Source organism: Parasteatoda tepidariorum, chromosome 5, assembly GCF_982258835.1.
Source record: "Parasteatoda tepidariorum strain Cologne lab strain chromosome 5, Ptep-v5.0, whole genome shotgun sequence".
Taxonomy (NCBI): Eukaryota; Metazoa; Arthropoda; class Arachnida; order Araneae; family Theridiidae; genus Parasteatoda; species Parasteatoda tepidariorum.
In genome coordinates, this window is record NC_141759.1 from 5,409,391 (window position 1) to 5,432,413 (window position 23,023).

The 23,023-nt window shown below is 40.5% G+C and overlaps 1 protein-coding gene across 50 annotated transcripts; it reads left to right on the plus strand.

Moving 5' to 3' along the window:
• Positions 1-2,016: 2,016 nt before the first annotated feature.
• On the plus strand, positions 2,017-10,765 carry LOC147808512 (uncharacterized). 50 transcript variants are annotated; one of them, XM_087163234.1, is made up of 8 exons: positions 2,017-3,294; positions 3,505-4,215; positions 4,993-5,622; positions 5,683-6,921; positions 7,330-7,632; positions 7,705-7,740; positions 7,783-9,045; positions 10,232-10,765. In XM_087163234.1, the coding sequence occupies exons 1-8, from the start codon at positions 2,085-2,087 to the stop codon at positions 10,684-10,686; spliced, it is 5,847 nt and encodes a 1,948-aa protein (XP_087019360.1). In that variant the 5' UTR covers positions 2,017-2,084; the 3' UTR covers positions 10,687-10,765. The 50 variants fall into 50 exon arrangements, with proteins under 50 accessions (XP_087019360.1, XP_087019359.1, XP_087019362.1 ...); XM_087163233.1 differs by having other exon boundaries at positions 7,705-7,734; positions 7,771-9,045; XM_087163236.1 differs by having other exon boundaries at positions 7,705-7,734.
• The last annotated feature ends 12,258 nt before the right edge of the window (positions 10,766-23,023 follow it).

Sequence of the window (23,023 nt, forward strand, 5' to 3'; positions counted from 1 at the left end):
GCCGAAGTAATCCCAGAGTACAAAATGGTTATTGCACGCTAAATCTGTCCGGGGTAGTCCTCCAAGCTCTCATAACAAGTCAAGATACTGGTAAAAGATGCAAGTGAAGATACTAGAGGTACTGGATCGGAGATTGATCATGCTCTGGCTCAGATCAAAATTATGATCTACGGATGGATGGACGGTGTGTGAATGCGTCCTCCCTGTCAAACAGAATGTGATGTGCGTATGCTGTCTCCGAATCATCCTCAGTAGTTTTCAGCAGACCGTCGCCAATAGTCCATTACGGATCTCTAGTGTGACGTAAATAAATGTACCGTACCAAAATGCTATCGTGCATTGTCTCGTGCGAAAGCAGGCAAGACAGTTAATGGTCTATTTGGTGTAACTTCGTGGATAGGTATATATAAATAAAAAGTCGTATATAATAAATAAAATATAATAAATGAAAAACATAATAAATAAAAATATAATAAATAAAAAAATATAATAAATAATAAATAAAAAATAAAAAGTCGAAAAAATAAGGAAATAAGATATATTCTAGCCATCAGTTCCCACGATTATATACGTAAGGACGAGTGCTTTTTAATATTGTATTAATACTAATTGCTATAAAACTTATTGTTATTTTTCTTAATTTTCTTCGTTAATCTCTCCTAGTATAATCTATTTAGTATAAAAGTAAATACGCTTATTACATTAGAAAAAATTTAAGTCCAAATGGAAATATTTACAAATTTTGCGGCAGAGAAAGAAGAAAGGTTTAAAACAGTTTCATTATTGGATGCGTTTAAACGGGAAAAGAAATTAGATTACAATTCAGATTATATCAAAACTTCTGTGAATCCACACTTTCTGGTTGAGATTCTTCGCAGTGGTTGTCTTAAAAAATTTGTTTCATTTTCATAAACAGATAGTATTTTTACATAACATTCACGCACTTATTTTCAATATGGGACTTTAATACATTTGTTAAGGTTATTTATCTATAGTGGTCAATAAAATTCATATAATTTAGGTCAGTTAAACTTAGATAACTAAATGAAAAGTTTTCTTTTAAACAGTATTACAGGTTACTAATAAGAAATAATCCTGTTTTCTAATAATCTCAATTTATTAATAAAGTCAAACTCCGGTTTAACGAACCCCTATTTACCGAATTTCGCGATTTAACACATTTTATAAAGCTACTGAAGTAGATTTGTAAGAAACAATGAATAGTGACTCTGACACAGAAGTCGATAATAATATATCGATAGTGATAACTGCTATTTTTCTGATGATTTGCACAGTTTCGAAACAGTGAAAACTTATCTAATGCAGCAAATGAAGAAGTAAACTTTTTTTATAAGGTAAGAAATAAAGAAAAATAAGCAACCCTTACTCACTAAATGATTTAAAATTTCAAATTAATCAGCGCGTAATCATTCGCTGTATTTTAAGTTCCTGAATAAAAAGTGTAAGATTTTTTTTTGTTTTGCGTATTTGATTATTAGAGATGTTCGGATATTCCATATGGATAATCAATTTTTTTATTATACCCCTGATATTATGCATTATCCTCGATTTAGCGAATAATATTTTCGGTCCCCATGAATTCGCTTAATCGGGGTCAGACAGTATTTTCCGAAATTAAACCAATTTTAATGCTGGAGACATTGTTTTAAATGTTTAGTTACTTTAGGTATTTGACATACAATGGTATTAGAAAAATTTATATCTCTTAATAATTAGAAAAGTTCTTAATTTATTTGTGTTTTACATAATTTGAGGACAGTGTGATTAAAAAGAACTTTTTAATAAAACGGTAAAAATGCGGAATACCAAGCAGCCATGAGTAGCAAGGAAATATTACATATTCATGAACAGCTGGAAACTGCGTAGTAGAAAATTCAAATAAGAATCTGTCTTGTCACGATGTACCTGCGTCTTGTTCAACTGCGCAGTCAAAAGACAGCTGGAATCTTTCATGTCGTGACTTCTTGCTTTGACAAGTCACGAAAAATGCAGTATAAAAAGACAGGTAACAGCCCAGCAAAATCACTCGATTGAGAACAACTGAAGATTGCTTTACAATCAAAATGTTGCCTACTCGATTTTCTCTTCTATTTCTTGTTCTTTGCCTTTGGAGTATATCACCTCTGAAGGCTGCAAGCCCATGGGACAACACACAGCTGGCAGAAGGTTTCATTGGAGCCTTTAACGCTGCCATGGCACAATCTGGAACTCTATCTTCAACTCAGATGGATGACATTTCTTCAATTAGTGACACTATAATCCTCGCAATTGAAAGAAATCCAAGTAATTCAAGATCGAAATTGCAAGCTTTAAACATGGCTTTTGCCTCATCTGTGTCAGAAATAGCTTTTTCGGAAAATATTGGTGTTCCTAACAGCGTTAAGATCCAGGCAATCATTGACGCATTAAGAGGAGCATTCTTGCAAACTACTGGCACAGTTGACCAGACTTTTTTGAACGAAATTGGTAGTCTCGTAAGAATGTTTTCTCAAGTTTCAGCAGAAAATGAGGTTTCCTCCAGCGCAGGAGCATCAGCATCAGCGAGTGCTGGAGCTGCTGGAGGATATGGACAAGGAGTAGGTCAAGGCTATGGCGCTGGTGCAGGATCTGGAGCCGGTGCAGGGGCAGCAGCCTCTGCAGGTGCCGGAGCGGGAGCAGGAGCAGGAGGAGCTGGTGGTTATGGACAAGGAGCAGGTCAAAGCTATGGTGCTGGAGCTGGCTCTGGTGCAGGAGCAGGTGCTGGAGCTGGAGCTGCTGGAGGATATGGACAAGGAGCCGGTCAAGGCTATGGTACTGGTTCTGGATCAGCAGGAGCCTATTCAGTTGGAACTGCATCAGCCAGTGGAGCAACCTCATCACAGGTTTCCCAGACCCAAAATGTAGTTACAACTACTCAAACAGAAAATATAATTGCTACAGCTGGTAGTACAGGCAGTGCTGCAGCCTCTGCAGGAGCAGGAGGATACGGCCAAGGTGCAGGTCAAGGCTATGGTGCTGGCACAGGCTCTGGCGCAGGTGCAGGAGGAGCAGGAGGTTATGAACAAGGAGCAGGTCAAGGCTATGGTGCAGGAGCAGGTGCTGGTGCTGGAGCCGCTGGAGGATATGGACAAGGAGCAGGTCAAGGCTATGGTGCGGGCGCAGGGTCTGGTGCAGGTGCTGGTGCTGGAGCCGCTGGAGGATATGGACAAGGAGCAGGTCAAGGCTATGGTGCAGGTGCAGGTTCTGGAGCAGGTGCTGGAGCTGGAGCTGGTGGAGGATATGGGCAAGGAGCAGGTCAAGGCTATGGAGCTGGAGCAGGATCTGGAGCTGGAGCAGGATCTGGAGCTGGAGCAGGATCTGGAGCTGGTGCAGGGGCAGCAGTTGCTGCTGCAGGTGCCGGAGCAGGAGGAGCTGGAGGTTATGGACAAGGAGCAGGTCAAGCATATGGTGCTGGTGCAGGCTCTGGTGCAGGAGCAGGTGCTGGAGGATATGGACAAGGAGCAGGTCAAGGCTATGGTGCTGGTGCAGGCTCTGGAGCTGGTGCAGGAGCTGCAGCTGCAGCAGGCGCAGGAGCAGGTGGAGCAGGAGGTTATGGACAAGGAGCAGGTCAAGGCTATGGTGCTGGCGCAGGATCTGGGGCAGGCGCAGGATCTGGGGCAGGAGCAGGTGGTGGTGCTGGAACTGGTGGAGGTTATGGACAAGGAGCAGGTCAAGGCTATGGTGCTGGCGCAGGATCAGGTGCAGGAGCAGGTGCTGGAGTTGCTGGGGGATATGGACAAGGAGTAGGTCAAGGCTATGGCGCTGGTGCAGGATCTGGAGCCGGTGCAGGGGCAGGTGCTGGAGCTGCTGGAGGATATGGACAAGGAGCAGGTCAAGGCTATGGTACTGGTTCTGGATCAGCAGGAGCCTATTCAGTTGGAACTGCATCAGCCAGTGGAGCAACCTCATCACAAGTTTCCCAGACCCAAAATGTAGTTACAACTACTCAAACAGAAAATATAATTGCTACAGCTGGTAGTACAGGCAGTGCTGCAGCCTCAGCTGGAGCAGGAGGATACGGCCAAGGAGCAGGTCAAGGCTATGGTGCTGGCGCAGGCTCTGGCGCAGGTGCAGGAGGAGCAGGAGGTTATGGACAAGGAGCAGGTCAAGGCTATGGTGCTGGTGCAGGAGCAGGTGCTGGTGCTGGAGCCGCTGGAGGATATGGACAAGGAGCAGGTCAAGGCTATGGTGCAGGCTCTGGAGCTGGTGCCGGAGCTGCAGCTGCAGCAGGTGCAGGAGCAGGTGGAGCAGGAGGTTATGGACAAGGAGCAGGTCAAGGCTATGGTGCTGGCTTAGGATCTGGTGCAGCAGCAGGTGCTAGAGCTGCTGGAGGATATGGACAAGGAGCAGGTCAAGGCTATGGTGCGGGCGCAGGGTCTGGTGCAGCAGCAGGTGCTGGTGCAGGAGCTGGTAGCGGATATGGACAAGGAGCTGGTCAAGGCTATGGAGCTGGTGCAGGGGCAGCAGCTGCTGCAGGTGCCGGAGCAGGTGGAGCTGGAGGATATGGACAAGGAGCAAGTCAAGGCTATGGTGCTGGTGCCGGCTCTGGAGCTGCTGCCGGAGCTGCAGCTGCAGCAGGAGCAGGTGGAGCTGGAGGATATGGACAAGGAGCAAGTCAAGGCTATGGTGCTGGTGCCGGCTCTGGAGCTGCTGCCGGAGCTGCAGCTGCAGCAGGAGCAGGTGGAGCCGGAGGTTATGGACAAGGAGCTGGTCAAGGCTATGGTACTGGCGCAGGAACTGGTGGAGGTGCAGGTGCTGGAGCTGGAGCTGCTGGAGGATATGGACAAGGAGCAGGTCAAGGCTATGGTGCTGGTGCAGGCTCTGGAGCTGGTGCCGGAGCTGCAGCAGGTGCAGGAGGTTACGGACAAGGAGCAGGTCAGGGCAATGGTGCTAGCGCAGGGTCTGGTGCAGGAGCAGGTGCTGGAGCTGCTGGAGGATATGGACAAGGAGCAGGTCAAGGCTATGGTGCGGGCGCAGGGTCTGGTGCAGGAGCAGGTGCTGGTGCAGGAGCTGGTAGCGGATATGGACAAGGAGCAGGTCAAGGCTATGGAGTGGGTGCAGGATCTGGAGCTGATGCCGGGGCAGCAGCTGCTGCAGGTGCCGGAGCAGGTGGAGCTGGAGGTTATGGACAAGGAGCAGGTCAAGGCTATGGTGCTGGTGCAGGCTCTGGAGCTGGTGCCGGAGCTGCAGCTGCAGCAGGTGCAGGAGCAGGTGGAGCAGGAGGTTATGGACAAGGAGCAGGTCAAGGATATGGTGCTGGCGCAGGATCTGGTGCAGGAGCAGGTGCTGGAGCAGGAGGAGCTGGAGGTTATGGACAAGGAGCAGGTCAAGGCTATGGCGCTGGTGCAGGCTCTGGAGCTGGAGGTTATGGACAAGGTGCAGGTCAAGGCTATGGTGCTGGATCTGGATCAGCAGGAGCCTATTCAGTAGGAGCTGCATCAGCCAGTGGAGCAACCTCATCACAAGTTTCCCAGACCCAAAATGTAGTTACAACTACTCAAACAGAAAATATAATTGCTACAGCTGGTAGTACAGGCGGTGCTGCAGCCTCTGCAGGAGCAGGAGGATACGGCCAAGGTGCAGGTCAAGGCTATGGTGCAGGAGCAGGTGCAGGAGGAGCAGGAGGTTATGGACAAGGAGCAGGTCAAGGCTATGGTGCAGGAGCAGGTGCTGGTGCAGGTGCAGGAGGAGCAGGAGGTTTCGGACAAGGAGCAGGTCAAGGCTATGGTGCTGGTGCAGGAGCGGCAAGTGCTGGTGCTGGAGCCGCTGGAGGATATAGACAAGGAGCAGGTCAAGGCTATAATGCGGGAGCAGGTTCTGGTGCAGGAGCAGGTGCTGGTGGAGGATATGGACAAGGAGCAGGTCAAGGCTATGGTGCAGGTGCAGGCTCTGGAGCTGGTGCCGGAGCTGCAGCAGGTGCAGGAGCAGGTGGAGCAGGAGGTTACGGACAAGGAGCAGGTCAGGGCTATGGTGCTGGCGCAGGGTCTGGTGCAGGAGCAGGGTCTGGTGCAGGAGCAGGTGCTGGTGCAGGAGCTGGTAGCGGATATGGACAAGGAGCAGGTCAAGGCTATGGAGCTGGTGCAGGATCTGGAGCTGGTGCCGGAGCTGCAGCTGCAGCAGGTGCAGGAGCAGGTGGAGCAGGAGGTTATGGACAAGGAGCAGGTCAAGGCTATGGTGCTGGTGACGGCTCTGGAGCTGGTGCCGGAGCTGCAGCTGCAGCAGGTGCAGGAGCAGGTGGAGCAGGAGGTTATGGACAAGGAGCAGGTCAAGGCTATGGTGCTGGTGCAGGGTGGGGTGCAGGTTCTGGTGCAGGAGCAGGTGCTGGTGGAGGATATGGACAAGGAGCAGGTCAAGGCTATGGTGCAGGTGCAGGCTCTGGAGCTGGTGCCGGAGCTGCAGCAGGTGCAGGAGCAGGTGGAGCAGGAGGTTACGGACAAGGAGCAGGTCAGGGCTATGGTGCTGGCGCAGGGTCTGGTGCAGGAGCAGGTGCTGGTGCAGGAGCTGGTAGCGGATATGGACAAGGAGCAGGTCAAGGCTATGGAGCTGGTGCAGGATCTGGAGCTGGTGCCGGAGCTGCAGCTGCAGCAGGTGCAGGAGCAGGTAGAGCAGGAGGTTATGGACAAGGAGCAGGTCAAGGCTATGGTGCTGGTGCCGGCTCTGGAGCTGGTGCCGGAGCTGCAGCTGCAGCAGGTGCAGGAGCAGGTGGAGCAGGAGGTTATGGACAAGGAGCAGGTCAAGGCTATGGTGCTGGTGCAGGGTCGGGTGCAGGTTCTGGTGCAGGAGCAGGTGCTGGTGGAGGATATGGACAAGGAGCAGGTCAAGGCTATGGTGCAGGTGCAGGCTCTGGAGCTGGTGCCGGAGCTGCAGCAGGTGCAGGAGCAGGTGGAGCAGGAGGTAACGGACAAGGAGCAGGTCAGGGCTATGGTGCTGGCGCAGGGTCTGGTGCAGGAGCAGGTCAAGGATATGGTGCGGGCGCAGGGTCTGGAGCAGGAGCAGGTGCTGGTGCAGGAGCTGGTAGCGGATATGGACAAGGAGCAGGTCAAGGCTATGGAGCTGGTGCAGGATCTGGAGCTGGCGCCGGAGCTGCAGCTGCAGCAGGTGCAGGAGCAGGTGGAGCAGGAGGTTATGGACAAGGAGCAGGTCAAGGCTATGGTGCTGGTGCAGGCTCTGGAGCTGGTGCCGGAGCTGCAGCTGCAGCAGGTGCAGGTGGATCAGGAGGTTATGGACAAGGAGCAGGTCAAGGATATGGTGCTGGCGCAGGATTTGGTGCAGGAGCAGGTGCTGGAGCAGGAGGAGCTGGAGGTTATGGACAAGGAGCCGGTCAAGGCTATGGTTCTGGTGCAGGCTCTGGTGCAGGAGCAGGTGCTGGAGCTGTTGGAGGATATGAACAAGGAGCAGGTCAAGGCTACGGAGCTGGTTCTGGATCAGCAGGAGCCTATTCAGTAGGAGCTGCATCAGCCAGTGGAGCAACCTCATCACAAGTTTCCCAGATCCAAAATGTAGTTACAACTACTCAAACAGAAAATATAATTGCTACAGCTGGTAGTACAGGCAGTGCTGCAGCCTCTGCAGGAGCAGGAGGATACGGCCAAGGTGCTGGTCAAGGCTATGGTGCTGGCACAGGCTCTGGCGCAGGTGCAGGAGGAGCAGGAGGTTATGGACAAGGAGCAGGTCAAGGCTATGGTGCAGGAGCAGGTGCTGGTGCAGGAGCAGGTGCTGGTGCAAGAGCAGGTGCTGGTGCAGGAGCAGGTGCAGGAGGAGCAGGAGGTTACGGACAAGGAGCAGGTCAAGGCTATGGTGCTGGTGCAGGAGCAAGTGCCGGTGCTGGAGCCGCTGGAGGATATGGACAAGGAGCAGGTCAAGGCTATGGTGCGGGAGCAGGTTCTGGTGCAGGAGCAGGTGCTGGAGCTGGTGGAGGATATGGACAAGGAGCAGGTCAGGGCTATGGTGCTGGTGCAGGCTCTGGAGCTGGTGCCGGAGCTGCAGCTGCAGCAGGTGCAGGAGCAGGTGGAGCAGGAGGTTACGGACAAGGAGCAGGTCAAGGCTATGGTGCGGGAGCAGGCTCTGGTGCAGGAGCAGGTGCTGGAGCTGGTGGAGGATATGGACAAGGAGCAGGTCAAGGCTATGGTGCTGGTGCAGGCTCTGGAGCTGGTGCCGGAGCTGCAGCAGGTGCAGGAGCAGGTGGAGCAGGAGGTTACGGACAAGGAGCAGGTCAAGGCTATGGTGCTGGTGCAGGATCTGGTGCTGGTTCTGGAGCTGCTGGTGGATATGGACAAGGAACAGGTCAAGGATATGGTGCTGGTGCAGGCTCTGGAGCTGGTGCCGGAGCTGCAGCAGGTGCAGGAGCAGGTGGAGCAGGAGGTTATGGACAAGGAGCAGGTCAAGGCTATGGTGCTGGTGCAGGCTCTGGAGCTGGTGCCGGAGCTGCAACAGGTGCAGGAGCAGGAGGTTATGGACAAGGAGCAGCTCAAGGCTATGGTGCAGGTGCAGGAGCAGGTGCTGGTGCTGGAGCTGCTGGAGGATATGGACAAGGAGTAGGTCAAAGCTATGGCGTTGGTGCAGGATCTGGAGCCGGTGCAGGGGCAGCCGCCTCTGCAGGTGCCGGAGCAGGTGCTGGAGCAGGAGGAGCTGGAGGTTATGGACAAGGAACAGGTCAAGGCTATGGTGCTGGTGCAGGAGCAGGTGCTGGAGCTGCTGGAGGATACGGACAAGGAGCTGGTCAAGGTTATGGTACTGGTTCTGGATCAGCAGGAGCATATTCAGTAGGAACTGCATCAGCCAGTGGATCAACCGCATCACAAGTGTCACAGACCCAAAATGTAGTTACAACTACTCAAACAGAGAATATAATTGCTACAGGTGGTAGTACAGGCAGTGCTGCCGCTTCTGCAGGAGCAGGAGGATACGGCCAAGGTGCAGGACAAGGGTATGGTGCTGGTTCAGGATCTGGTGCCGGTGCAGGAGGTTATGGACAAGGGGCAGGACAAGGCTATGGTGCTGGAGCAGGTAAATATCTTAATGAAAATTTTTTCTCAGTTTTCTATTTCCAATCCTCTCTCTGGAGTTGCGTTTGAGCAACGAATAATAGTGTCTTAATCTATTTTTTGCATGTTTATTATTCCAATATCGTACAATGATCTTTGACGGATATTTGAATACATAAATATGCTTTTTGAAATATTCGAATCTTGGCTCTAATTAATAGAGTTTTTTTTAAATTAATTTTTTCGTTATATTGATTTAGATTATATCGATTTTTAGATTATACCGATTACATTAGCTTATATCGATTTATTTTTATTGATTTATTTTTTACATTAATTTTTTTGCTTTTTTATACTTATTTCTCAATAAAGAAATCTGGGAAACAATATTCGAGGTATCTCATCAATTAATAATGGAAACGAATTTACGCGTTTCAGACATCTTTATTATATCTGAATGTTTAACTTACCTGACGAGGAGCAGAAAAGGACAAGCCTATCATGAAATATTTACGATAATTTTGAAGTCAATTGATATTATATCTTGTTTTCTGGATGCAACTCCCTTGTCGTTATTGGTAGGGAATTTGTAGAGTGTTCCCGACGTAAACAAACAATGAACGCCAGCAGATGTACGTGAATCATGCTCCTTGCCCGAATTCTGCAAAGGTACAGACTGGATTGATGATTTTCCTATGCACCATTTGGTTTTAAACAGCAGAAGCTAAATTTAAAACATTTATTAAATTAAAATTATCACATTTTCTTTCTTTTAAAATTTTCTTATTTGGGGTATTCACGTAAACAGCAAAAGAGAAGAGAAACAATTATCATTTATATTTTTTCCAATGCCCACCAGATTTATACTCGCAACTCAGGTATTCAGTAGGGTAGATTTTTGGGTCACTACTTCAGGGGCAGGACATTAGGTAGGCCAACGTTGTTCCCAAGGTAAGAACAGATATCACAATGAAGGAAGGAACATCCATGGCACTCGAACCCAGGATCGTTCTGACGTTAAGTCGTCTTCCTGTACACTATACCGTCTGGTTGTCTTACTACCTAAAATTAGCCGTGATATTTATCACAATACAAATAATGGATTGCACAAAATCATTTTAACACTTTCCATCAAATTTTTAAGAAATGATGCATGAGTTTGATGCTTTTTCTTTCAAAATTTATAAGTACATAAAAAACCCTTTTAGGTGCTGGAGCAGCCGCCGGTGGTTATGGCCAAGCAGTACAAACCGGATACAGTTCTGGAGGTGGTGCAGCTTCTGGTGCAGGTGCTGCAGCAGGAGGCTATGGCCAAGGTGTACAAACTGGATATGGAAGTGCTGCAGGAGCTAGTGCATCCGCTGCTTCACGAATTAACTCTGGAGCATCTCAATCCAGAATCAGTTCAGCTGCTTCCAGTTTGGCCTCAGGTGGGGTATTGAATGTTGGTGCCTTGCAATCCGTTGTATCTAACTTGGTCGGACAAGTCAGTGCTACTTCTGCCGGAGCATCTCAAGCTGAAGTAGTTATACAAGTTCTTCTGGAACTGGTGGCTACCCTCATACACATATTGAGTACCTCCAATATAGGTCAAATCGACTTCAGCTCAATCGGAAACTCTGCAGCGGCTGTTAGTCAATCTTTAGGAGCTGTTCTCGGTTAAATTTAAAAAAAAATTTAACTTCAATCATAAATATGTAAGTTTATAGAAACAATAATAAAAGCATATATTTAAAGACAAATTGATTCTGTTCTTTTTTTTTCATTTTTGCTTTTCTCAAACGCTGCAATGTCATAAAATGTTAGTTTGTTTTCAAAGTTTGATCAAAGCAGTAATTACCAACACTGTTAATGTTAAATTCAATTAAAAATCTGACTTGGAGTATCTTATGGCTTATGAAAGGTATATATATATATATATATATATATATATATATATATATATATATATATATATATATATATATATATATATATATATATATATATATATATATATATATATATATATATATATATATATATATATATATATATATATATATATATATATATATGGGTCATTCTCACGAAAACTGTCATTTTTCAGTTCATAAAATCCCAAAAAAGTAAAGTGAATAAAAAGCTGTGAAACTTTTTATATTAATAGAAATATGTAATGGCATTATAAAGAAAGTATATATCCTATAAATTATACTTAATATTTAAATTAATTAATTTTTTAAATAATTAATTTATAATTAATTAATTTATAATAATTAATAATTAATTTAATAAATAAATTAATTAATTCAATAAATTAATTTATTACTTTTTAAATTTATTTTTCAAATTAATTAATAAGTAAATTAATTATTTTCACTATTTAAAAAGTGAGGGAATGACACTAATAGTGAGGGAATGAAATTTTATTTTAATACATGTTTTTATCAAAGTTACATCTCCCTAAAGTTTGAAAATGATAACATACTAAGTATATCTAATATTTATTATAATTTAGTCTTATATATTTAATAGTTTTTACAGGTTCGGGAAATAAAATTGGCTGGCACGATTGAACAAAAAAAAATTAATAATATACTCATCTTGAATCATTCCCTCACTTTAGCGTCATTCCCTCACTTTATACACTAGTGAGGGAATGACGAATTCAATAAAATTTAAAAATAACAGTTAGGCCTAATTAATTTCTGAAGTCAATCACATACAATCATATTCATACAAGAAAGCAACATATAATTATCCACTTTCTCGATGAAGTTGTATTTTATTTTACTCTAAAAAATGACATGAGGGAATGACAAATGTAAAAAATTTTACCTGGTTTGATTCATTCAAATTTATTCCACAGCAAAGCTTCTTTAAGTTGAAGATGGAAACATACTGCAATTTTGCTCTATGATGCCAGTTGTTAACTTCTGAAGTTTTTATTAAAATATTTTTATTCTAAGAAGATTGCAGGTCATACGAACAATGTTGTGAGGGAATGACGCGAAACACTGGGGACAAAGTTTAAAATAGTGCTGTGTTAATATTTTTTATCAGAAATTAAATTTAAAATTGATTTTCTGAATTCTATATTTTAGTATTCTGAAATAAAAAACACGAATTTGTAAAAAAAAAAAACTTTTATTTCAGAAACAATTTTTTTCTTTTTTTAAATCAGCAGTGGGGACAAGTGAGGGAATGACATATTGGTATATTTTAATTACCTGAAATGAATAAAAAATAAAAATTGATAATTATATTTTTATTCTTTTGTTAGCTTGCATTCTGAAGGACACTTTCCCTGAATTTTTTTTTCGTAAGCTGTAAAATAAACATAAAATATACTGGATGAAAATGACTGTTTTTGTGAGAATGACACACACACACACACACACACACACACACACACACACACACATATATATATATATATATATATATATATATATATATATATATATATATATTTACAAATACATATATACAATTTGTTTTGAATCATGACTACAAATAAATAAATAATCGTGACCTTGAAATATAAATAAGAAGATAAATTGTGTTGATTAAACCTCAAATTACTACATTCATCCTCCTCCCGAAACTATTTTCTCAATTTTAATCAGATTTCTTCGATCTCTCTCACTGGACAAGAGCGAGTTTTTGTTAAATTTTGTATGAAACACAGTGTAAGATCTCTGATTCATGTACATTTCATTCAATCTATATACATTGAGTTGTGATGGCGCAGGGGATAGATAGTTCGCCTTCCAATGAGGTGGCCCGGGAATTAAATCCCAGGGATGGCTGGGACGCAAATTTCGCATCCGGCTTGCACCGACTACTGTGCTGACGTGAAATATTCTCAGTGGTAGACGGATCATGGATGAGAGTCCCCTTGCCGTCAGACTAACCGTGGGAGGGATTTTCCTCCCCATGTAACGCAAATGAGAATTAGTTCCATCAATAAGTCGTCTGAGAAGGCAAATTTCTCCCAATATTTGATCCAGGAGTTCCCTTGTCTAATGCATTGAGCTCAAAATTACAAGGCTACAGAGTTGAACATTAGAAGTCGTAAATCCTAAAAATTGGGTCGGGTCGGCTGTTCAACGACTGTTATAAATAATTAAGATTTTCCTACATACAAGTTTAAGATATAAAGTGTTTGCAAACAAAACTGTTTCAAGAGTTTTAATCTAACATAAACTTGAAAAGTGCTTAAAAATCAAAAAATAAGGTCTGGAGAACTAAAAAGAAGGGCTGGCCGAATTTCGTTGATGAGATCTCTTCTGTGTTATTTATGCAGGTCCGCCAATTACTACGCTTTCCACAAAATATTTTATGGAGTGGTAGACATTTAAAACCAAAGCTTCCTGAATTTTTGGTAATTTTGCCAACATTATAAAAGCCTTACGACAAAAGAGCAGAATTTGTTCGTTCGTTGTAGTGGAACTGGGCGTCGGAGGCCTTCCGGCCCTTTACAAAAGAGCTGAAACAAAGTGGCCCTGAAAAATGAACTTTAAAATAATTTATATGTAGTGGTGTTGAAAATAATAAAGTAAATAAAAAAACTAATACATTAAAACATTAACTTAGCTACCACTACAATAAATTTTTACAAAAAACATAAAAAATTCACTTCAGCCTCATATAATAAAATCTCTGCATACTCATACGTTAGGGTATGATATTTTGATATACTATAGTTTTTTTTTCTTTTTTTTTGCCGGCCAGGTGGCCGAGCGGTTAGCGTGCCTGACTGCGGGTTCGAATCCCGCTCTGGGCATGGATGTTTCTTTCTCTCTATCTGTGTTCTATGTCCTTTCTCCTTTGTGTGTGAATGTGACCCGCCCTAAATACGGGTTGTGGCAGTGAGACGTGGGCGACGCTGCTCCACGGCCGTGGCTTCGCCACAGGTGCCCACTGGGTAACGAAAAGAGAGTTAGCAGTTCTGGCACTTTCTGTGGCCGATGGACAATAGTTCCAAGTGCCCGCCATTAAAAAAAAATAGTTTTTTTCCGAAATATTTATGCTTGATGCATTTCAAGTGTTAAGAGCCCACGTCTCTATGCTCTTATCTCCCAAACATAAGTTTGGTAACTGAATTGTTTCACTACTGAAATTTATTTTATTAAAATACTAGCTGAATACCCGTTCTTCAAACTGGTTGAATAAAAAAAAAAGATTTTTTTTCCCATGCCCGCCTGAATAATGACCTTGGTCATTCAGGCACCTGAAGGACAGATTTGTTGACCACTCTTTCAGGGACAACCATATTAGGTGGGCCAACGTTGCTCCCACTGTAAGGACAGATGGTACAGAGAAGGAAAGAACATCCATGCCTTGCCCAGGATTCGAACCCAGAACCTTTCTGATGCAAGGTCAGTACCCTAACCCCTACACAAGCAGGTCGGCATAAAAAGAAAGAAAAGAATCAATAAATCAGTGCTGGGAAACACTATGACGTCAATACTCAAAACTAAAAGGAATATACCGACACCATTGAAGAGCTTTATTAAAGAACCGAGCAAGTGATGTTTTAGGGAAATTATACAATCAGAGAAAATAACATAAAGTGGTTGTATCAATATGGTCACGTTTAATTTTTGCCTTAACTTTAATCTTAACATAACTAGTCCGCAATAGTTTTTTGTATGCGTGCGTGATTTTTATTTCAAATTATGAAGTTGTAAATAAAGTAAAGCAAAGAATTATTAGTCCCGTCTTTTAATAAATGGGTAATAAAATAGTTCGGATACAATATTTTTTCCCTTCTCAAAATGTCACATACCTGTTCCTTACACTAAGTAAGTAATAAATAATATAGCTAAAATAATTTCAATTTTATTTTTATTAAATATTATTTGTTGCCCTTTTCGGGGGCTTTACGATACTGAAGTAACAACACTCGTTTTCTGTAGGTCATCCCATTAGAAAAAAGATAAAATGTATTCTGCATCACTTTACATGATGCTATTAATCGAGGTCAAAATTTACCACTATTAAGTAATTTCCTCCGGTGCACTTTCTAGGAGATTTAAAACACTTATTTCCAAGCTGTCGGTATTAACATGTTAGACCCCAGCGTCATATTTATAGGACAGTTTCCTTTTACAAAAACATTTATTGTGGTAGGACAATTGTTTCAGTTTTGTCTAGGAGAATTAAGAGATTCCCTTCCGCTATAATTTAATAAAGATTTAGGATAGATCTTCTAAGGTGCAGGACCATTTCTAAATGAAATGGTAACAAACAGTTGATATTAGCCATTTAGTTGAATAACATATTATACCACTTTTTTCACAAAACCCCCTTTTGTTAAAATATATCAATACAATGTTTTATACTTATACAGGGTTATTCATAATTCCCTCCGCCTATAAACGCCATTTTTCTTTAATACAACTGGCTTCAGTAGTACATGTTTCTGCCATCTACCGGCAACTGCTTAAATTAAAACTTGAATACTTTCAGAATAAATTCATATGTTTTTTTTTTGCTATATTCGTCTTCGTGTTTTTACTATAACACTTCGAAACCCCGGGGGGAATTATGAATAACCCTGTATTAGTATATTTGGTACTTATTACATAACTCTTCAACATTTGAGTTTTGCACGAATTACATTTATCAGTGGCAACATATTGAAGTCGGAATTTTTAAAGCAAATAAGATTCCTGTAAAGCCTTGTTAAAGATTTTGGAGCTTGACCATTTCTCTATCTGACATTTAATTTATTGTTAAAATATTTATAAGTAGTGGTAGAAAAAAAGCTCATTTATTTCTAACCCGTTTAAATATTAATACATTATCTTAGCTACCTATGGAAAAATATTTTATGGAGCTACGGAAAACCCGTAGCAGGTTTCTTATCAAAGCTGCAGCAATTACCAGTTGTACATATTATCGTCAGTACACTGTTAAAAATTTCGAGATTTGTTAAAGCCAAACATTGGTACTATTCATTTGCTGGCATGATGGTGAAACATGGGCTTTCATTAGCTCCAAATAACTAAAAGCTGAAGAATGTTGTACCATGATTAGATATTGTTGAAGGAAATTAAAAGTAAAGAAGGTTGCACCAATATTAAGTATCTTTAAAGCGTCAAAAAGCAGAGAAAGTTAACATTATTATTAGGTATTTATTAAGCACCTAAAACAGAAGAAGACTGCACCATCAATTGATAGTTTGTCAATCCCAAATTCGGAGAAAAGGTCAAGTCATATAGTGTCCATTCAATTACATAATACATAAATGATATAAATATTTTTTTGAATGATTATATGAATGATATTTTTTTTATTAATGTTAAGATTCTCACTATAGTGTAATATTTCCCTAATATTCGGTGTACAAGTAGAGCACCAACTTTATGCAACTCAACTTATAGTTTGTTTTACATAAATTTTATTAATAATTTCAATGGACACAATTTATTAATAAAATTCGGATGAACACAAGATATAAGAATCGGATGAACACAACCGACAACCGCGGCTAAGAGTGAACAGTCTGATATTTAAGGAGTGGATATTTTGCCATAATGGTTGTGGCAGCGACCTCGTCCCCATATTTAGCCTTTCCCGGTGACTTCCACCTTCGAGAGCTTGCATTCGACAGTTTAAGTTTTTAATTCTTTTAATATCTACTTTTAATATGTTTTTTACGAATAACCTTTTTCTGGAGTTTCTTTGTTTATTGATGTTGTTGTTGTAGTTCATTTACGTCGCACTAGAGCTGCACAATGGGCTATGGGCGACGGTCTGGGAAACATCCCTGAGGATGATCCGAAGACATGCCATCACAATTTTGATCCTCTGCAGAGGGGATGGCACCTCCGCTTCGGTAGCCCGACGACCTGCACGCGAAGTCGAGCACTTTACGGTAGAACAGTTTAACGAGGGCCAATACCGCACACCCTCGATCCCTACGCAGACTGATCCAAGTGGACACCCACCAGCACACTGACCGCAGCCAGTGATGCATGACTTCGGTGATCTGCTGGGAACCGTGTCTTAACGATTAGTCCACTGCGGGACTGTGTTTATTGATGAATTGTTAACTTTTGCTATTAAAGAAGGATGTTTCTGTGCAATAGTGCTTTATTTTACACCTTCCAGTTTATCACTAAACAACAATGAGAATCAATGTATTATTAACCTCTGGGGGTACTGGATTGGAGATCGATCGTTCTCTGATTCAGGTCAAAATTACGATCTGATGATGAATGAATGGCTGTATGAATGGATCCGCCCTATAAACAGGTGTGACGTATGATGTGACAGAAGTCGAATTCTTGGCCATAGATGGCGCCACTGAAAAACAAGAATCGCACTCTCTGCTTTAAATTTCCTCGGTTTCACCAAGCAGGCTTCCCCGTGTGGCAAGTGGCACTAGAACCAACCAACCAAATTGTGTTGTACAAAGGTTCGTAATTGTGGTGGTTACATGGCTGATAATTTGTTAAGTGGGTTATAAAATACAAACCAGAACAAAATTGGCATTGAGACAAGAATTAAGTGAGGAATTGATTTAATTATGATCAGCAATTGAGTCGGTCAGAATTAAAGTCAGGTAACAACAAAATGAGGGAAATGCAGCTTTAATAAAATAAATTAGAACTGATTATTAAATTTAAATTAAAATTTTGAATGAGATTAATATTAAATTGAGATTAAATTAAGGTTGAAATTAAAAAGAAAAAGATTTTAACTAAGATTGGCTTAAAATAGGATTAAAAGTAAGACTAAATTAATAAATAATTAATAGATTTATTAAAATCAAAGCATGGTTAAAATTAAACTTAATTTAAAAAATAAAATTATAGTAGAGAATAAATTAATTAAGTTTAGAATTAAAGCATTTTTAAAAGTAAAAAAAAAAAGAAAAGAAAGAAAGAAAAAGACACCAGTGCGACTATCTTGCACTTAGTCGCAAGATATCGTATTTAAAGTTCGGAGACTCGGGCTCTGCCACTTAGGCTCTTTTCACGAACATTCGGGTACATAAGTTAGGCACGGCTTGATCCGAATTTCAGCGTAGTGCAAGGGGTTTGGCAGGCACTGAACTTTCATTCTCTGCCTTAGAAGATGCCGAAAGTGTTGATCATTTATCGCTAAGCGGTGGGCACCATAGAGTTGAAATATTGCGATTCGTTGAAATACCTACTGTCTCAACTCTAAGGTGGGAACATGTGAACCCAAGTCAGGGAGGCGAGTAACGTTGATGCCCGTTCCTAGGGTGGGCCACATTCACACATCACCCAACAGAGGATAGCACACAGAGCCATGTCCTGAGCGGAATTCGAATCCGTAGCCATTGGTTTCGCATTCTGGCACGCTAACCACTCGACCACCCTATGGTTCAGTGTGGTATTCTTGTATTATATATATTTATGCTGTACCATTTCGCAGTTCGATGTCAGGCGCCATCAACACTCCAAAATTAAAAAAAAAAAATTCCTTAATAATTAGTTACCACATTCTTTTAAAATTTTGAAGAATAATATAAAAATATTTAACTTGTGAGAGAGTACATAGTGCAATTACTTTAAAAATTTTGATTTTGAACTCATCAAAGACAACATAAAATATAGTCCGGCAACCGCCTTTTTCCTGTCCGACGGAGTTTTGTCCCGCAAATTTTGTAAATACTTGTAAATAATCTTGCGCATTTATTATGTATTTCTCCTTTCTCTAAGGCTATGTGGCTACTGTGCACCTGAGAAGCTCGGGGGTAATACCTCGAAGGGAGGCGAGGCAGTCTGCCACAAAACCTCTTCTCTCTCTTAAACTTGTTTGTTCAATCACAATACTCCATTTCAATTTTCTCTCAGTAAAAGATACTGAACCCCAACTTTCAGTTGCGCTTCGGCGATTTATTATTTATTTCCACTCAGATGAATTAGTTAGAGCCCCTAGCGGGGCTGACGCTAAGATAACCAACACATATGAGTATGAGTGAGAGAGTAATGCTCATATTAGCTCAAACAAAATTATAAAGGCTCTAGAGTAGAGATGGCTAATATTTTCTGGAACAGGTATTTGTCACCTGTTATTTCATCGTACCTGTTATAAAAATAACAGGTTACTCCCAAAGGCCTGTTCCAAAATACTAGGCAGAAATTGTCATCCTGCGAAAAATGTATTGCTTGGCCACCGTAAGCGCATATATATTGTAAAAATGAAGAATGGCAACAGCGGTTATGTTTTAGTTTCAGTTTCGATTTTGCGACGTAAGCATTATTATTTTGTAGAACGTTGATACGATATGTACGTGAATGTAGTAAGTTACGAGTATACTTATATTATCAATAAATATTGTTTTTGTTTTCTACGAAGACTTTATTAATGTTAATTCAACAACTTTCGAAGCCAACACACGTTATAACGAAACAGCCTGTTATTTTATCACAGGCTAGTATTTTGGAGCAGGCGATATTTTGTCACAGCCTAGTATTTCGGAACAGGCAGTATTTTGTCACAGGCTAGTATTTTGGAACAGGGAATATTTTGTCACAGCCTAGTATTTCGGAACAGGCAGTATTTTGTCACAGCCTAGTATTTTGGAACAGATGGTATTTTTTCACAGGCTAGTATTTTGAAACAGATGGTATTTTGTCACAGGCTAGTATTTTGGAACAGGTGAAGCAGGTTAGTATTTTGGAACAAATTTGTATTCAGGAATAGGCAAGAATTTTGTGATAGCTTTGTCTACTATTTTGCAGGTTAAGTTTATTTGTAGGAATGTTGGGTAAGCGATGACTAGTCCCCCTGCCCTTTTGATGCTCGGGCAAGGGGGGGGGTTGCTTATAATTGCATTTTCCTTGTTTTAATTTTTTTTCTGTGATGCAAAAAGTAGAAGCATTTAAATATTTTTCCTAATTTTTTTGATATTGATACATATTTCCTACATGTAAAATAGAAAAAAATTTCCTACAAAATACGAGTCTTATTGTCTCATTTTTTCTGTCCTTATTAGTCTTACTCTCTCTCTCTCTCTCTCTCTTTCACCTTTTTTTTCTTTCTTTTTTTAAGGCAATACATATTTTAACTTTTCATTTCCTTATTAGAAGGATGTGTTAAAATTGTTGAAACTATATTTAGCATGCGAATTCAAGCTATATTTAAACACTTTATTTTCTTTGTAGGCAAGCTATATTATCAAACACTATATTTTTTCTCCCAATCTTTATCCTTTTTTACATCTTCTACTTTAAATTGCTGAACTTATGACGAAGCATGAAGGGTAGTTAAATAGTACTCAGAAGATGAAGGGTAGTAGAATATATGTAAATATTTAAGCAAAATATTTTATGAATGTGATTTAATAATGAAGCTTAGTTATAAAGTTTTAGGGGTCATTAAATTTATATATTTTATACATTTAATGAAAAATTCAAAATATTTTGTTTGAAATAGTGAGTTGCTCACTATAAAGTAACTACGGCCTACATTTATTTAAAAATGCTCCAATCTTTTTGTCTCTTTTTTCCGCCTACTGTATTTACTGCACTAATTACAATTGTCTTCTGGGGGACATCTAATCAAGTAGTTTACTTTGAGAATCCAGACAACTCTTTACGCCATTGGTCCCCTAACTTTCAGACCACCTCCCTAGCTTTCGCAGCTATAGGCGGCTTCCTTTTCGAGGTCGAGATCGACCGTGACCTTCGAGGTTACGAATTGACTCTATCAATATTTTTACATGAAGGCGTGTCCTTTATTTCCCTCGTAGTTATTTGTTGTATTAATTCAATCAATGTTCTATGTGAAGAGTGATTTGAAATTGTGTTGAATTTCGTCCACTCGCATAGAAATAGATGTCCCTCTGGCATTGCCTATTATTTTGTTGCTTAAAAGATTTATTTACTTTGAATATTTGAAGAAAATAAATAATATACTATTTTTAAATGATAATATTCTGCAGGAAAGGAAAAAATCTATTACAGTTAATTTGGCGTATTTCTTTTTTTTCTTCCTGTTTTGAATTTTCTTTTGATATTAAAATTACCATTAGGCCACACAGTATGTGATATTTTGATATTAATGTGCTGATTGTTTTGAAAGAAAAATATTATTTAAATAATCTAAGAAAAGTTAAGAATTGTTAAAACGGCTTGTTTCTTTAAAAATTATGCTAAATTCGCATTTTAGTATAAATACTTTTTTAGCCTAAAACTATCAAATGATGATATTCGAACTATTTAAAAAGTTGCGACGAGGTTGCAATGCATGCAGTTAGATTATTTTTAGGTATTAGGTTATATTTAATTTCATTTTTGTCAAATTTAAAATTCTAGAAGACAACTAAGCCCTATTTCTTTTCTTTATATAAAATGAAAAAATGCTGGCTATTCTGTCACAGATACAGAATATAATGTGCTATTCTTAAATTGTTTTTATTAAAAAATAATAATACACTATGTTGTATTTTAAATTCAGAAATTATATTTTTTTTAATTTCTAATTTAGCTCGATATTAATGAAGTTCCATTTTTCTTCCTCTGGTAGAAATGAAAAGATTCTGGTGATATCATCAAACAGAATGTAATAGGGAACTCCTATATCCTTTTTATTTAGAAACAAGTAATAAATCTTTTCACGGAGCCTAAACAATCGAGAATAAAAGAGAAAATAATGTGTAACTGCTTTCTTTTTGTTTAAAAAATAACTAGAAAAAACTTCGGATACTCTTAGAAAAAAAAAATGTATTTTCTAATTTTGTCAAATTAATAGAAAAATATGTATCTGCTACAAAAATACTTGCCAGTCTAAACTATACTTTTGGCTGCGGTCAGTGTGCGGGTGGGTGACCACTTGAATCAGTGTGCGTAGGGACCGAGGATGTGCGGTATTGGTCCTCATTAAACTGTTCTACTGTAAAGCACTAGACTTCGCGTGCAGGTCGTTGGGCTACCGAAGCAGGGGTGCCATCCTCTCTGCAGAGGATCAAAATTGTAATGGATTGTCTTCGGATCATTTTCAAGGATGTTTCTCAGACCGTCGCTCTAGTGCAACAGCTCTAGTGCAACATAAATTAACTACTGCAACAACAATTAAATTATCTTTCAAATGTAAAAAAGTTGGAATTTTTTTTCCTTAGACCTGTTATTTTGGAACAGGTATTTGGAACAGGTATTATTTTGTATGGTAACAGCTGGAACCTGTTATTTGAAAATACCTGTTATTGCCCATCACTACTTTAGAGTATAAAATGCAGAAATATATTTTAAAGTGGTAGTTTATCAATCGTGATTCTTGGTTAAATAAATTCAATTAAGTATATTTTTATCCACCACTGTTTCTAAATAATTCGTAGGCTTACATAATTCACCACTTCATTGCACTTATGTCATGCTATACCTTTTACAGAGATGCCAACTTGCTCCGGACAGCGAATAAATATTTTTAAGTGGTAGCTTGTTAATTGCAATTCCTGGTTAAAAAAAAAATTGAAATTATTAGATATTTATCTAGCACCATTTCTAAATTATTCGTAGGTTTATATAATTCACAACTCTTTAAAGTTATATCACTCTAAACTTTTTAGAAACAGGCAAAATTAGTCAAGTATTTGCAAATTTTAGTTTGCAATTCTCTACCGTTTTTTAAATTATTTTGGCGTGTCCGGAGCAGTTGGCATCTCTGTATTTAATAAGCAAGCAAAAGTTGTCAAATATTTGCAAAATTTACTTTGTAGTGATTTACCGTTTTTGTTTTGTTTTGTTTTTTTAGTTATTGTGGAGTAGTCCGGAGCAGTTGGCATCTCTGTAAAGGGATAATATCGTTTTTGCATAACGCGAAAAAGAAAACAGGCCTGCCAACTTCTACGATTTTCGCAAAATATTTTATGGAGTGGTAGACATTTAAAAACCGAAGCTTACAGAATGTTTGGTAACTGCAGAATTTTAAGAACCTTACCAAGAAAGAGCTGTATAAGTGGCGTCGTAAATCAATTTTTAAATAATTTATGTATGTAGTGGTGTGGAAAATAAGTTTAAAACGGAACCATA

Coding starts and splice junctions, on each gene's coding strand:
- LOC147808512 (XM_087163218.1), top strand. CDS start 2,085: ATGTTGCCTACTCGATTTTCTCTTCTATTTCTTGTTCTTTGCCTTTGG. Junction 3,295..3,504: donor AGGATATGGGCAAGGAGCAG/GTCAAGGCTATG, acceptor GACAAGGAGCAG/GTCAAGGCTATGGTGCTGGT. Junction 9,046..10,231: donor AGGCTATGGTGCTGGAGCAG/GTAAATATCTTA, acceptor AAACCCTTTTAG/GTGCTGGAGCAGCCGCCGGT.